General features: G+C 37.1%; 1 protein-coding gene across 1 annotated transcript in view; it reads right to left on the reverse strand.

The window, feature by feature from the left end:
• Positions 1-16,934, reverse strand: part of CSMD2 (CUB and Sushi multiple domains 2) — a 994,819-nt gene that overhangs the window by 781,720 nt on the left and 196,165 nt on the right. Inside the window, exon 3 of the mRNA XM_031962095.1 lies at positions 11,592-11,704. Coding sequence (XP_031817955.1) covers positions 11,592-11,704 — 113 coding nt within the window. The remainder of the gene's footprint in view (positions 1-11,591; positions 11,705-16,934) is intronic.

Genomic DNA, 16,934 nt, shown 5'->3' on the forward strand with positions numbered 1-16,934 from the left:
TTGTTTTTCATTAATTTGTGCTAAAAACCTAGTAATTTTTAAAATCACTGCTATTGATTGAAATCAGGTGCCTCAGAAGATGAAGGAAGGTTTTGGAAATGAATATTGTGTTAAGATGGTAAAAGAAAAGGAAAAGAAATTGGGGCTACAGATTAAAATATAAAATTGATAAGATCTAGAGTAGTGACAGAATGTATCTAATGTAGACTAGTCAATTATATATTTGCAGGAGATAGAGAATCACAGACTCTGAATATTAATGGTAATCATTGCTAACATTTAAAAAGAACTTCTTTGAAGGTCATTTAATCCAACCTGGACCAACACAAGAATCCCCTCTATAACATATCCAGTAAATGACTATCCAGCTTTCAATTTAAGATCTTAAGTGAGAGAGAACCCACAATGTCCCAGTGTAGGCAATTCCACTTTGGCCTGTCTCAAATTATTAGGCTATTATGTCCTTCATTCATTCTAAATTCATTCTAAGTCTCTCTTCAGTTTCTACCTATTATTCCTAATTCAGCCCTCTACGGCCAAACAGATTAAGTCTAAATCATCTTCCATATGACAATCCTTGAATATTTAAAGATACCTATCATGTTCATTTATTTTTTTTTCTTCTCCAGGCCAACTATCCCTAGTTCCTTTACCTAATAACTATAAAAAGCTAACTTTAAAGTGAAGATGGAGATAGAAAAAAACTGCTCACATCTTTCTGTCAAGCAAGAAATCACAAACAATAATAGCTATAACATAGAAGAAGAACCTCAATGAAGAGGACCAATGATTCAAAAGATACAACAAGAAGAGAGATGGGAATTCAATCCATGGTCTCAGATATCTAGATACAAATTTACAAAGCGTAGGTAATAAAGTAAACTAGGGAAACTAATACAAGGAAATAAACTCAACTTCAAAGATATCACTGATAGTTGGTAAATGGGACTCATGAGTGGAATAGGGCTAAAGGAAGATTAAATATATTGTTTTTAAAAGAACAGAGTCAAATAAGGGAATAGTAGAATACAATTGTACATAAGGAAAATAAACAAATACTAGTATGATGAAATCCATGAATGTTTTTTGAGTGAAGAATTAACAGAGAAAAATAGCTGATAATGTGTGAATATATTACAGATCACCAAACCAGAAAGAGAATTCACATCAATAAACAGATCCCAAACATAAGATGGAGGAATGATAAAGCAGTCATGGGCAATTTCAACTATTTGAGCCTCTGATGTTTTGTTCTATATCAAAAGTAGGGAAGGCAATTAAGGCAAATGAAGACTTTAAGTATATTGTATCACTTAAAAGTTAGAGGTAGGTGATTTGTCTGACATCAATATTTCAAACTGAATTGTGGTCAGCAGGAAAGTATTAGTAGAAATGAATGAGACCTAGAGAAGAAGTGATTATCACCTTAGAATTTATGGGGAAAAATAAGAGGAAATCTGGTCATAACCCAACATGAAGCCAAGACTTTAAGAGAATGGATGAAAAATAATTCCAAAAACTTATAGTTCGATTTTTAGGTCTTAAAATTATGTAATTGAAACTGGCCCAAGAGTAGTAAGTAGCTCTCAAAAATGAAATTTTGAATTCACAAACAAAACAGATTTTGATGAGGAAGAAAAAAGGAAGCTATTTAAGGAGACCAATGTGAACTCATATGAACTTGTTAATAAACTTTAAAATATTTTGAATACATATATGAAAGAAGGCAAAGTAGGTAATGAAAAATGAATACAAAGGAACATGACAGTCTTATAAGAGTAATGTTAGGAGTACCAAATGCTCACACTTATCTGAGGTTAGTGATAAATGCTAAATATAATTGAAAAAATTTCAGTTCTTTCAATTGAGGCAAATGGTAATTCAAATGGAGGCAAAGGATAAGTCAAAGGAAGAATAGGACTCCTATTGGGGATGTTTAGGGAAGACCAACAAAAGTGTGGGGAAGGGGAAAGGAAGACCAACAACAAGACTACACTGCTTCTATTTTATGTACCAAGGAGAATGGTCTTCAGGCCAGGAAGACTGCTCCACAAAAATGGCTGATAGGGAATTAATAGCAAAGTTAAAGGATGATATTTTGAAAGAACACATTCAATAAGCTCAAGCCACCAGGCTCAGATGAAGTATTTATTGCTTAAAAGTGTTGTGTACATACTGAAAGAAATGGCAATTAGATGGCTGAGCTATTGTCAGTGATCTCTGAAATCTCTGAAAGTGAACAATAGAGGTATAACTAGAAATCAGCAATTTTTTAAAAAAGAAAAAAAGGAAAAGTGTGGAATTCTGAAACAATAGGATAAAAAGTTTCATTTTATTCCTGGCAAAATTTTCATGGATAATTAAAGGGATGGTTTGTGAGCATTTAGAAATAAAAGTAATGATGACTAGAAGCCAACTTGGCTTCATTCAAAATAATTCCTGCCAGACTAATCAATCTTTCTTTCTTTCTTTCTTTCTTTCTTTCTTTCTTTCTTTCTTTCTTTCTTTCTTTCTTTCTTTCTTCATTTCTTTCTTCTTTCTTCCTTCTTGCCTGTCTCCCTCCCTTTCTTCTTTCTTTCCTTCCTTCCTTCTCTTTCTTTTCCTTCATCCTGACTTCTTGCCTTCTCTCTCTCTCTCTTTTTTTTTGACTAGGAATTAGACTAGGGAAATGTTATAGAAATAGTTATACTTGGGTTTTCAGCATTTTAACAAAATATTCCATACTTATCTTATACACAATATGAAGAGTCATGGCAAACTAATAGTCAAGTTGTTTAGATTTGGACCTGGCTAAATGATCAGACCTAAAAAACGGTCAGTATAAACACAGAGAAGGGTTTATTTTGGAGTACCTCTGGGGTCTGTCCATGGTACTATTCAATTGACATTTTGACTGCATAACAATATCAGTGACTTGACTGAAAACACAGAAAGAATGAATGTTTTATTTTCTGATGACACAGCTAGCATATTAAGTGATACAATCTGTATCCCAAAATACCTTGACATGGTAAGATAGTCCAAATTTAATAATATAAAATTTAATTTGCATAAATGTAAAGTTTTAAACAGGTTTGGAGCAGTACATGATTTTTAGTGAATTTCAATCAATATTAGTCAGCAGTATAAGTAAGATGAAGGCCTAAAAAGCTATTCCAACACTACTCTGTGCATAATCTAGTATTCAATTAAAGGAATGTGATAGTTATATTGTCTTCTGTCCAGGTCAAGTCTTATCTGGATACATAATATGCACTTAATACTTGCTATTTTTACCCTTTCTCCTTTTTTCAAATACAGAAACTAAAGCTTAGAAATGTTCATAACTTTGCCCATTGGCACACAGCTGTCAAGTGTCAATGGAGAGTTAGAATCCAGTTAGAACAGCATTCTTTTCACTCTGTCATATACTCTTCCTAAAATGTGTTGAACCATATTTTGAATGAATGAATCTGATCTGAATTAATGTCATCAATTCATAGAAGATATACCTTTTAGTATTTCCCAAGAAATACGTCATGGGTTTTACAGAAAGCAAACCTCAGTCTCAAGGTAGACTGTCAATCTAATCTCCTCTTCAAAGGGAAATTCTTCCTTCAGACCCTAAATTTTTTTTCCTGTGAAGTAGATGGCAGTTATTTTTCTGAATGTAACTTCCAAACAATAGTCCTAGATAGAAAATTTCTGTTAGGGAGTTAGTATGTTCATAAGCCCAGCCTGATGTTAAATATCACTTTCCACTCCACTTTCATCCCAAAAGACTCAGGATTGGAAAAAGGTCAAAACACAGCCTCTTTCAAGTAAATTCTACTTTTAGTGAGTTGAAGAGACAGAGAGAAACAGAAAGAGACAGTGAGATGGAGAGAACAGGAAAAAGGGAAGGAAAGGGTGAAAGAAAATAAGGAAAAGAAAAGAGAAAGTGGAAAGATGAAGAAAAGGAGAGTGAAGAATTGGAGGGAGAAGGGGGAAGAGTAAGAAGAGAAAATGGAAGAAAGAAGGAAGAGGAAGGGAAAAGGAGAGGATGTAAGATAAGAGGAAGAGCTCAAAAGGAAGGAAAAAGAAGATGGAAGTAGAAGAAAAAGAAAAGAGAAAAAATAAAGTAGAGGAAAGAAGAGAGAATAATGAGAAAAGAGGAAGAAGAGAAGGAAAAGAAAGGAGAAAGAGTGAAGAGAGTGAGAGGAGAATGAGAAAGGAAGAATGGACAATGAGCAGAGAAGGGTCAAGAGTGAAAAATGATCATAGGGGAAAGGGAAGCAAAGAAAGATATAATTGAAAGGGGAAAAAGAAAGCAATTCTTTGTGTCCTCTAAAGGTTGTCCTCTAAGGCTAATTACTAATATGGTACAGAATTCACTTTCAGAGGGGTTCCTCTTGCACACTCCATTTCCATCTTCATTTCAATCAGTGGCTAAAAGGATACTCACGAAGTGGCCACACAACACTGTGGGCCAAGGCCACATGCTCAGGAGAGTGATGTTATATTCCAAGTTGTCTGTCCCAAAAGCCAGTAATGAACTAGGAACAAGAAGAAGCAGAAAACCTAGCAGCAAACTCAATATGATCTCCCAGTGTCCACTCAGACCCTACCACTAGAGTTTGGGCATCTCCTCCCTTCCACAAACTCCTAAACATGAAACTGCTGATGTTTTACAGAACTTTTTCTTTGAATTGTTTTGCATTGGTGAAGAAAAGCTATATTGAACTACATGTACTCTCTTACCCAAAACTCTTATAACCACTGGTACATATTTTTGAGATTTCTCATAGGGTCGAGTCACTCTAAGGAAAGATAAATAGCTAAGTTTGGGGCCATGAAGAAGGGCTTGTCTGGGATCAAGATGGGAGTTTAGGTTCATGATGGAGTCTCATTCTTGGGCTTCAGAGGGAATCAAGCCAGCAGCCTTATCAAGAAACAAAAGAATCTTGGAGATTGTGCTGAAAGCCAGACCACACTTCCCCCCACCCTTTATCTTAGCCTAAGCAATCAATTAAGTGGATAACATTTTTTAAAACCTTATAGTAATTTTCTCCTAGGATCAAATGAAAGTTCAAATCTAAGTTCCAGCAGTAAAAGGTTTAGGCTTCAGAGTTTCTCAGAATCCCCACACCATGGCTGAGTTACTCTGGAAGGCTCTACCCAATGCCATTAGTCATAAATCATAAGCCAGAAAGCATTGCCAGGTGAGCCAAGATGCCAGGATTTTGGCCTGGGTGCACAGATTACCTCAATAACCAGGAGTAGGAATTTAAGGGCTAGCCTGGCATAGAAAAGACAGGCAGCAGCCTGGCTGAGGGATGTCTGGCACCTATCTTGATGTAACGGAAAGAATTCCACATTTGAAGTCAGTGGACCCAGATTTGAGTTCTGGCATTAATTTGCTATATAAGAAAAGAGTGACATTAATCTACTATATGAGGAAAGATTGGATTAGTTAGACCATTCCTATGATCTTTGTCCTTTCTTAACTGCTTTTGATTCTATGAGCATTATCCCTTTCTCTTATAATAAAAACCTTTCTCTCTCACAAAGTGTCTGGGACCTAGAACTGCCATTGGATCTCAGTCCCTGGAAAACATTTTTATCCAGAATCAAGATTTCACAAGTGTAATGATATCCCAATGTGGAAATTCTCTTTCTCTAATGTGAATGGATGACCAGTTTGTATCTTAGAGTTTTCAAGAGTTGGCAAAGGAACAGAAAATTGAATAATTTATCCAGGATCACAGGAACAGTATATATGTCAGAAGCAGGATCAGAACTGTTGTTCTTACTTTACTTTATCCACTTCTTAGTGGCTCCTCCAGAGTTTAAATGTAGCCTTAAAATGGCCTATTGTGGCAATAACTTTGGCCTTAAAAAAAAAAAAAGAACAGGATTACTGATTAGAACAAACTCAGAATAGTTAAGAATTAGTGGGGTTAGTGATTACAGCTAGAGAGTCTATTTCCTTAATCTTGTTCTACAAATGCATCTTTTAAAATACCTGATTCTGAATGAATGTGGTGTTGTATGCTGAGCTAATTTAATAAAGCATGCTATTCTGGATAAAAATAGGATAATAGAGAGGCAAAGCCAGTCTCCTTCTCTGGTAACCATGCCTACAAGTAAAATATGGCAATACAATGGCAAACAAGGCCACAGCCCTGATACCCTTGCTCACCTGGCAGCAGCATATGATGCTTGTAGACAAAATACTCTGAATGAAGAAAATGAGCCTTCTGGCGAATGAAAATGCAAATCTAATATTAAAAAGCATGATGTTAGCAACTCAGGATCATTCATATTTCTTCTTCTGGGTGGGTGAGGGTGGAGGAATTCCTGAAGGAAAACAGAAATTTCATAAAAAGATGGAAGGGGTCCCTAACATTCACCCTACTTTCAGTCTGAAAAGTCGATGATCTCACTGGCATTCTTCACCACTTGCTGAGATGAGGGAGCATAAAAGTGTAGTTTATAGCCAGCTGTCCCTATGGCGTGATAGAAGGGTTACTGGCAAAAAGATGGCCTCAAAATGTCTACTTTGCCAGCCTGAAATTCCACTTGGCTCCTTTTAGCCTGAAAGGCTTTTTGTTAGATAAGAGTCCCCTATTAAAATGCAAATAGAAAATAGACCACATGCTAATTAGAAGGAGAAGGCCACTGAAAAGGAGAGAAATGCCAGAAGCACCCAAGAGAATAATCAGTGATTTCTCAGTTTACCTCTAAAGACTTACTAAAATTTGGTTGACACCTTGACTTGGGCAAGGATCTTCCAAGGGATTGTGTTTGGGGGCGGGGTGATCCTCCAAAGAAATGATTTTGGAAAGGATAGTAGTCTCAGGGCAGAGAATAAGCAAAAGGATGGCTCTTGAGATATGATAAATCTGGGTTGGAGGGCCATGCCCTCACTATAATCAGAGGAGAATTCCAAGAGAATGACAAGGGAGGAGACAGATAGCCAAAGACAAAGAAAAAGAAGAAGTGAATAGGAAAGACCACAGTGCCCAACCTCCAGAAGACTTTCCTGGTAATGAAGAAATGTAATAAGGAAGTAAACATGACTAGCTAAGGAAAAAAAAAACGGGGGAGAAAAGAAGTGGGGAGAGAAAAAGGAGGAAAGAATGAGAAAGGTAGGAAGAAATAAGAATAACAAAAGAAAGATGATCTGAAGATGAGAGAGAAAGAGGAAAGAAGGATACTAGAAAAGGGATATAAAGGGGAAGAAAAGCTGTTAAGAGATGTGGTGAGTTACTGACAAACTTGGATGTCCTGTTGTCAAGAGGGACAAAAAGTCCACATTTAGGAGCATGGCTTGGTCACCTCAAACCATAGGCATGTGGTCAATGTGGAGTAAAAGCTGACTCTCTCAGCAGAGTCCTACTGGCTGATATTCCCCTGTAAGTCAAGATCTGTAGGGGATCTCGGAAACCCATTTAGGAAAACAGAAGAAAAATGTTAATTTCCTGAAGAAGAATCACATAACCCATTCCTGACATTAATCTGAACTTGGGATGGGTGGGTGGAGATGGAAGGAGAGTTGCTCCATATTGTGTGGATAAATAAAAGGCTTATATTGCCCTTTCTTGAAAGACAGAGGCCTGCAGCCCTCTGGTTCATATATTGTTATGTGAGGTGTTCCTCACATCCCTATGAAGGCAACATCAAACCTGACCCTGTTTTCCACTGCTGAGAAGAGCACATTTCCCACATCATGAAAAACAAAGCTCTCTTCTGCTTCCAGGACTGAGCTTTGTCAAAGGTCCTGCTTTGCTGGGTCCCCCAAGAGCAGCCTTAGAACTAGTCTCCTGCAGGGCACAGAGAATAAAGAATGTGTCAAAATTTCTTTGAAAAACTCTAGTTGGGCCCCATTCTCTCTGCTTTCCCACAGGATGCCTGGGCCATTCTTCCCTCTCCTGGGGAAGGCAGCATGGAGTCCCTCCTTAGAGTTTCAGGTGGTACAATCACTGCCAACAACTTTGATAGATGAACTGTGATTCTGAGCCCTTGAAAGTTAGTGGCTACATTTCTCTAGGTCTCAGAACTTTGGATGACCTTGATTTGGTGGTTCTCCTGAGCTAGTTTCACAAGCAATCCCAAGAAGAAATGAAGCCATAGATAGTATAAATGGTTACCTTGCCCTATATCTATCAGTCAGTGAGTAACTGAAAAACCACAACCCAGAGAAAGTGGATTTAACTCAAATCTCACTGTGGAGCTAATCCAAATATCACTGTGGATGCCTCTGGACTCTTCTACCCTGAGACTTGGTTAAACATGCTGGCAAGAATCTTTTGTATTCCTTCTCTTTCACTGTTGTCTAGATTAATAGAATTACAATAATCATAGCTAATATTATTTAGCATTTAAAACTTTGCAAATCACTTTATATGTTTATTTGTTCAACTACATTTTAATTCCACACCCTCTTATTTTCACCTGCCATGTAACAAGAACTGTAATTGGCTCTGGAGATCCAAAGACCAAGAAAAGTGGCACAGTATCTGTCCTCAAGGATCTTAGCTTCTACATGGGGGAAAAGCTTATTCACAAATATAAAATAGGCATATAAACTAATCAGATACAAAGAAATTCCTAGAAAATTAATTTCCAGGGGAATCAAGAGGTGTGTCTTCGTAGGAAGTAGCACCTAAGCTGAGTCTTAAAGGAAACTAAAAAGCAGGGATGAGAAGGGTTGGAATTTTTTCCCCCATTTCTCAGTCTTAAATAGATCATGCTTTATGGGAGAAAGGGCCAAAGTGAACAGTAGAGCAAGGAACAATAATTTCTTCAGGGTTAAGTATTTCTTTTATGGATGTAGATCATAGTCCCTTTCCCATGTGAATCTGTTTTGCTCATGAATTTAAAATTTCATTCCTAAAAAAAATAAATAAATAAAATTTCATTCCTGAAAATTTCCCACTTATCTTAGACCAACTCCCTCTGCAGAATGTTCAGTCTTGGCAGTTTACCTTTTTTTCCTCTGAATTCTTTGAAATCAACATCTCAGAATCTCTAGCACATATCAGATTATATTCAGCTCTTCTGTCATAAACTCTCGGGTGACCAGATCACTTTCTCCCAAGAGGTCCATAATTTTTAGCAACTTAGCTGATAGGCTTTAAGAGTTCCCAAGGTTCAAAAATCCATCCCCCTGTGGCCAATGTGCTGAGATTTTGCAATGTCGGCTAGACTGTTTCTTGGATAATAGTGATGAAGGCCATCCTTAGTTCTCAACTAAAGGTCTTTCCAGCTTAGTGACACCTGTCTGGGCTTAATGCTCTTAAATCTGGGAGAGCTTTGGGATCACAAAATCACAGATCTAGAGCCAAAAGCTAACTAGTCCAATTTTCTCTTTTCACAGATAAGGGCTTATAACCAGAGAGGATAAATTATTTGCTCCAAATCACATGGACTACAAATGGTAGGGCTACTTTTTAGCTATGATGACATGAAAAAAGCAACATTGGGGTGATATGACAATTCTAAAAGACTCACGATGAATAATGCTATCCACTTTCAGAGAGAAAGAGAACTAATAAACTTCAAGTGCAGAATGAAGCATATTTTTTCACTTTTTCTTTGCCTTTTTTTTTAAAAATATGGCTACATAAAACAGAAATATGTTTTCCATGACTTCATATAATGGAGGGACTGAAGAGAAAAAGTAAATTTGGAACTCAAAATTAAAAAAAAAAGAATTTCAGAAAATAAACAAAAAATATAAAAGAACAAAAAATTCATTGGGGATGAAAAATGTACAGATGCATAAAAATTAATCCAAAGAGATAGGGAGGGCCAAAAAGTTACAATAGCCAGAGAAACCTAGGACTAGGCCTAAATCTTTGAGATAGTTAAGTAGCATAATGGATAGAGTACTACCCCTAGAGCCAGGAAAATTTGAGTATGTATCTAGTCTCGAACATTTACTAGTTATGTGATCTTAGTAGTCACTTAACTTGTGACTCTGAGCATCTCATCAATACATAGATCTGGGGTAATCCATCTGAAGAAGGACAGGAGACAACTGTAACTCCATTAACCAGAGAAGAACAGGGGCTGCTAAACCAGGGCCCTGGGAAGAAAGAATAAGGCTGACCTCAGCATTTTGGTAAAAGCCATATTCTCCTTCCTTGTCCTAAGGCTCTTTCAGGGTGTTTAACCCTTTCAGCCCCTCTTACAATTTTTTGCTTTGTTTTGTTTTGTTTTGTGTTTTTTCACAGATTACATAGCACTAAGACATACTAAGTGAACTTCTAAAACGAGATGTTGTTTCTGTAGGTGCCTCATTTAACTAGGAGAGACTGGGGATATACTCCCTTGGTTCACTGCTAGGCAGAAAATGTATTCAGTGAGATTATGACAGTGAGTTTGTGGAGTTGGGGAAATGGTAGTTTTTAAACGAGGGGCCCAATTTCAATTTCATCCACCTGGCCCAAGAAAAGCTACCAAGCTCCACAGGTCAGGACTGGGCAGTTTTCACATTGGGAAGAAACTCAGTCAACCTCTTTGTTCTATATTGTATCAAAGATCTGGAGCTGAGAGGGACTTCAGAAACCTAATCCAACTCCCTCATTTTACAGCTGAGAAAACTGAGAGTGACTTGCCCAAGATCACAAAAAAAAGGATTTGAGGAAGGTTCTTTGACTACTTTTTTGCTTGTTTGATAGCATCAGGAATCCCAAGTTGTGGCTATGGATCAACCTGCCTGGTTCTTAGAAGTCTTTACAAGGGTTTCCTAAAGGTAATTGAGACCCTTTTGTATCTGCACAAGCATTTAAATCTATACTTCCTCAGTGGGACACTGTACCCTTGACCCAGAGATTCATTGCTTTCCAAAGACAAGGGGGTTTTGAACAGGGAGGACTCACTATCACATTCTGATAAGCTTGCTCCATTGGCCAACAGTCAACCCTCCCTTAGACCAATAGTTAGGAAATGGGTAGGCTGGGTTATTTCTGGATATCATGAGCTGCTGGGCAGAGACAAGTTTGCAATGACTCCCAGAGTCCTACCTCAGAGATTTTGTTTAAGGAACCTTAGCTTTCATGCCTCATGCTTCTAAGAAAGGGGAAGAGAATCATCCTGACGCTTAACATAGTTTATTAGAATGCCTTCTTATTATAGATAAGACTTGTGTTCTCCACTGGTATCCATACAGAAATCATTAATAAACATTTATTTAGTACTTACTATGTGCTAGACACATTATTTGTTAAACAAAGAAAGAAAGAGTCTGATCTCCAGGAGCTCACAGACTAATGCAAGGAAAACAACATGCATTCAATTATATACAAACAAGTTATATATAGGATAAAGTGGAAATAATCAACAAAGGGAAGGAACTTAAATTAAGGAGACCTGGGAAAGGTTTCCTGTAGAAATTCAAGAGAAATAGAAGAATGATGGCAGCCCAGATGGTCTTCACTTACTTGCATCAACCAAGAAGATATAGTCAGTGAAGGAAGACTATCTGTAACTACTATGTTAGAGTGCCTTTGGCCTAGGGGCAAACACAGCCCACCATTCTCCTGTTGGGAGGACATATTAAGCCATGTCTTACCACTGCTGGCTAGAAGAGATACAACAAGAAGCTTGAGTGAGAAGAAGCCTACCTTCATAGTTGGCATGAAAGCCTTGGGCACTGACGGCATAGTCACTCACAAGCCACAGAGAGAGGATGACTCCTGTGCTGACAATAGGGGCAGGAAGCTGGAAACCTGTTAACCTGGAAGGCAGGAAAAAAGACAAATGAGGTTTTAAGAAAAATGTTTAATCTCCTTACTTTTTTAAGTCAATATTTTGTCCTTCTGATCAGTTTTACTTAAATTGTTTTGATGTAAGTTTATTCCCACTGACTCCCTTCTCTCCCTCATATCTCTCCTCTCCCCTTCTCCCATATATTAACCCTTTCCCTAATTTGGAGGTTAAATTTCAGTGATTGGTTTCTTTTCCCCCTTGTATTTATCTATTTCTTCTCCTATTTTCCCTTCTTTTTCTCCTTTCAGGTAAGTAGTTAGTTCAAAATCCCAATCCAATATCTTCCAACATGTTTATTTTGAAAATGATTGTTTTCTAAACACCAATTCAATCACCAAAGACCTGAAGGCCAGGATGAATACCCATTAGGAGAGGTAGAAAGGATATTACTGTTTAAGATAGGAGACTGATCTCTGAGGTCCCTTTGGCTTCTGAATCCCTGGAACAATGTGATGTGAATCATCTAAGCAAACTCCTTATGAGAGCCCAGAAGCCAGAAAGGTAAGGTAGCATCTGGTCTTATGTGGAAATCAATTAGGGAGTCCTGAATTCAAATTCCACCTTAAACACTTCTCAACTGGATGATTCTGGACAAGTTAATTGATTTCTCTGAACCTTGCTTTCCTCATCTGTAAAATGGAGATAATGATACCTATAACAGCTATCTCATAAGATTGTTCTATTTGATAATATATGTGAAATTTCTTCAAATCTTAAATGGCCATGTAAATATCATTTTTATTATTTGGTCTGAATCTGCAATCTCATATATGTTAGGAGATCCCTGGGGAGAAAGTTCTCTTCACTAAAGCAGAATGAGACACTGGGAAATTGAGAGGTTAAATGACAAGTTTAGAGTTACACAATTAGTAGGTGTCACAGAAGGAACTTGACCCAATGTCTTTTGGTTGACTTATCTACTGTGGCACTCTGTAATGTGTCTGCACAAAAGAAATTCTATTGATCTAGAAGGACTATATGGATGAGGTCGGATTTGTTGGGGCCTGATCACTTCAGGCTGCAGGAGCAGATGGGCAGGAGCCAACTCTCCTCCCATGTCCAGTTCTCTTGGTTTCCCAGTTTGTGGTCTTATTTTCCACCTCAGATCCTCATCTAGGTCGCATGGCCTCCTGTAACTAGATTCGAAAGATGAGCTGCTACAAATTTCCACCTCAGTATTTTGCAGCATTCTAGCCAGAGTCTGCAGTGATTTGCCTCCCCTAACACCTCAGATTCCTAGGAGAAAGTCATATTGGTCCAAGAATTCCACTAGTCCTTGATCTTGTAGGCATCTACAGCCTACAGTCTCAAGAGTGATTTTAACTCCTATACACATCCCTACTCCTCAATCTTAAGGTAGAGTTCAGGACCAATCAAGCATCTGGTCAAGATTGATTCTTCTAGTCTATAATATCTTTTAGCTTAAGTACAGCTCTGATATCTGTTTAACTCTATTTGACTCAGTTTCTCATCTTCCAACAAGTAAGTTCCAGGACCAATCAAAGCATCTGGAAGATTGAATTTTAGGACATTATAAAATAATGTTGAGCTATTCACAACTAACTACTACATAATACTTGTTACTCTCTTTTTATTGTTATTAACAATACTGATATGATAGAGGGAGAGAGGAGATTAAAATAAGCTACTCACAGGTTGTTATATAGGAACCAAATTAAGATAATACATGTTCTTCTGAATTATTCCAAAGTACTTATCTAAGCATCACTAGACATCAATTCTATAGTTATCAGTTATTTGTATTATTGCCTATTAGATATCAATCATGTGATGATGATAGGAAGTGCAGGAGAGAGGTTTAGGAGATTACAAATGAAACATAAGGACTAGGATACAATAAACTACCAAGACATATGACAGATTTGATTAAGGCATCTAGTAAATGCTTCTTCTTGCACTCTCAATTATCCTAGAGACAGAAATATACTGAAGGCCGTAGAAGCAATCTATATTCTATTTGAATCACTAAAGTTAATTGCATAGAATCTAATTAGAATCTTGGCTTATATCATTGGCTATTACTTGAGCAGATCTAACTCTAGGAGAGGTTTTTGGAGAACAAAGAAAATAAGACAGATACAATAAACTACCAAGACATATGTTCAAGATTTGATTCAACATCTAGTAAATGCCTACTGTTTGTAGAACACTCTGCTAGAATCCGAAGAGACAGAAATATATGCAGGGGTAGAAGGAATACTGATTTTCTTGGAATACTAAAGTTAGAGTCATAGAATCTGAATTAGAATCTTGGCTTTAGCACTTATTGGCTATGTGACTTTGAGCAGATCACTTAACATCTATTGGTCTCAGTGTCCTCTTTGGTAAAATGAGGTTTAATGACTTATAAGGTCCTTTACAATTCTAAATCTTGAACATTATTCAGCAAAGTATAATCCTTTACCACTTGAATCTTATTCTAGTAGGGAATTCAATATATACATATGCACAAATAATTATAATACTAAATTTATACAAAAAGCACAAAAAACTATGTGAAGGATGAGGAAGGAAAAACCATTCCCACTTGGAAGCCAAGGGCTATTCACAAGGAAGGTATAACACTTGAGTGGATATAAGGAAGGAAGATAAGATTGCAGCAGGTGGAAATGTGGAGAAATTAGAAGGTTTAGGGGTCATCAGAAAGGCTAAAGGTGAGTTTAAGGAACCCTAAGGAGTGAGAATACTATCAAATTTTTAGGGAATAAGCTAATAACCCTCATTCAATAAGAAGTGGGTTTCAGAGAGTCAGAGAACCCCAGAATTAGATGGCACCTCAAAAGTCTTTAGCCCAAGTCAACTAATGCAGATATCTACATTGTAACATCTTTGTCTTTACTTAAAGACCTCCAATAATGAATTACCTACCACCTCCCAAGATAGCCACCAATGGACATATCTAATTGTAGGGATTTTTAAAAATCTATTTTCAATATGATAAGTTCAAAGTATGTTAGGTTTTTTCCTCCAGTGATAGAAATGCACTGAATTATCCTCACTCTTTCACCTATTTTTTTTTTTTTGTGGTCAAGGGAGCTTTCAAAGGACAGCTGCCTCTGGACAGGGGTGCATAATCATCTGGCATTATGCTAAGTCTAGAACTATGGATTCATAACATTTTTGATGATCATACTCTTTTATACAGCTCTAAATAATAAATTAAACATGGAAGGATCATTACAATAGGAGTATTACAAAAGAAGTTCACCACCTATGTTCTCTATATTAAAATGAGAGTGGAAATAAAAAGAAATACATTATAATAGGAAGGACTAAAAGATAGATAGGAAAAAATAACTTTCAGGTGATAAATATCATTTGGCCCCCAAACAGGTAACAAAGACAAGGCATGGAATCCCATCTTCTCTGTAGACATCTTAAAGTTCCATAGCAATCCATCTGTAACAGACTACTTTGGGGCAGAGTGAAGGATTGGATGACCTACCAAATCCCTCCTACCTCTTAATGTATATCACCATAGTTGTCTTTCTTTGGAGTAAGACTGAAGCCTCAATGCAATGCTTGATCATGATCAATGGCACCGCCTTGCAGTTAAGTGACTGCTAAGATGGCAGACTCCTTTCTTAGTGAAATAATAGTTTTATTACAAAAGTTGGTTCTGTGATATTTCAACTGGCATTAAAGATTCCAAGGCCCTAATTCCTTGATACCACATTGACACAAGCTGTGAATGGCTAATGTACATTGTCAGCAAACAATTACAGTTAAGAACTCACAATATATTGCGTTGCAATTACAGAGACAATTTACATAGGGATTTTCACCGAGCTCATATTTAGCAATACTCTGGCACTTTCAGTGTGCTAGAAATAAATCTAGGCAAAATGTTCTTCCTGCCTGAGGAAGGACCTGTTCAAACATACCATCCACTGGGAGTCTCGGCAGGAGGGAGGTGGTATGGGCTGGGATCTTTCTTCACCACTTAAGAAAGTATCATTGTTAGGTAAACCTCCAGAATAGGAACCGAACCCAAAGAGCTGTTGGCAGAAGCTGCTGAAACTGCATGCCAAGAACTACAAACATAAACTTTTAGATCTTGCCATCCTTTATTTGACACATGGAAAGAATGAAAGCACAGTTTGATAATGAATGGAGACATTTTATATTTGAAAATCTTATTAGAGAAATATGGTAACGTTATCTTGGGGGAAAGGGCTAAAAATAGCCTTATATTTTCTGTTAGTTATGCTTTTCTGTCAACTGCTAAACACAGAAGGAAATGGCCTTTTATAAAAGTCTGATGTTCACAATATATTTTAAGTCACTCTTTTTCATCTTTAATCAGTTTTATTTTCCATTCCACTCTCCCTTGAACATGACTATCTTTGCGTTTTCCCTTAGCAGAGTGACCTAGGAGGTATGGGTATTGCTTATTATTGAGTGCTGTGTGGGGGAGTTAGTTGATAGCTTGTTAATGACTAACAGCCTGTGGGTTGGCAGGTAAGACATGGTAGGCTAAGTATATATGAAAGCAGCATTTTTCCAAAACTGCCTGACCCAGAGATTGTTTTGGATAAAGAAATAGGCAGTTTCAAGATGGAAAACAGAAAAGATTGATATTTTTGCTCTTTAGCAGAGATGAACACCACTGATGTTATTCCCATGATCTATAGGGTATGAACTCTCTACATTCTCTTCCAAAAGATAGTAACCAATTATATGTGCTAACAATGTAAGTGATTTCTCTCTTAGGTTACTCTGGCTTGAGAAAGATTTCTCTGTTCTTCAGTCTATTAGAAAATAGTTTTTTTTAGAGGAAAAAGGTCTAGCCATTGAATTTTAGTCCGGTGAGCTTCACTATCCAACAACGCTTTAATGCCCTGACAAAAGGGATGGTTTGTGAATACTTAGAAAGGGAAGCAATGGTCACTGAAAGCAAGTATGTCACTGTTTAGAATAGTTCCTGCCAGCCCTTCTTTTTATGAGAAAGATGATTGGAAGAAATATCATATACATAATCAACTTGGAATTCAGTAAGGCATTTGCCAAAATCAGCTATTATATCCTTGTAGAAAACACAGAGAGATGTGGACTGTCAATATAGTGAGGTGAATTGAGAACTGATTGATTAACTAAATCCAAAAGGCAGTGAATAAAGGATCAGTATCAGTCTGAAGAGATGTTTCTAGTGAATCCTTTAAATACATGCCTTGGCT

Source organism: Sarcophilus harrisii, chromosome 3, assembly GCF_902635505.1.
Source record: "Sarcophilus harrisii chromosome 3, mSarHar1.11, whole genome shotgun sequence".
NCBI classification, from domain to species: domain Eukaryota; kingdom Metazoa; phylum Chordata; class Mammalia; order Dasyuromorphia; family Dasyuridae; genus Sarcophilus; species Sarcophilus harrisii.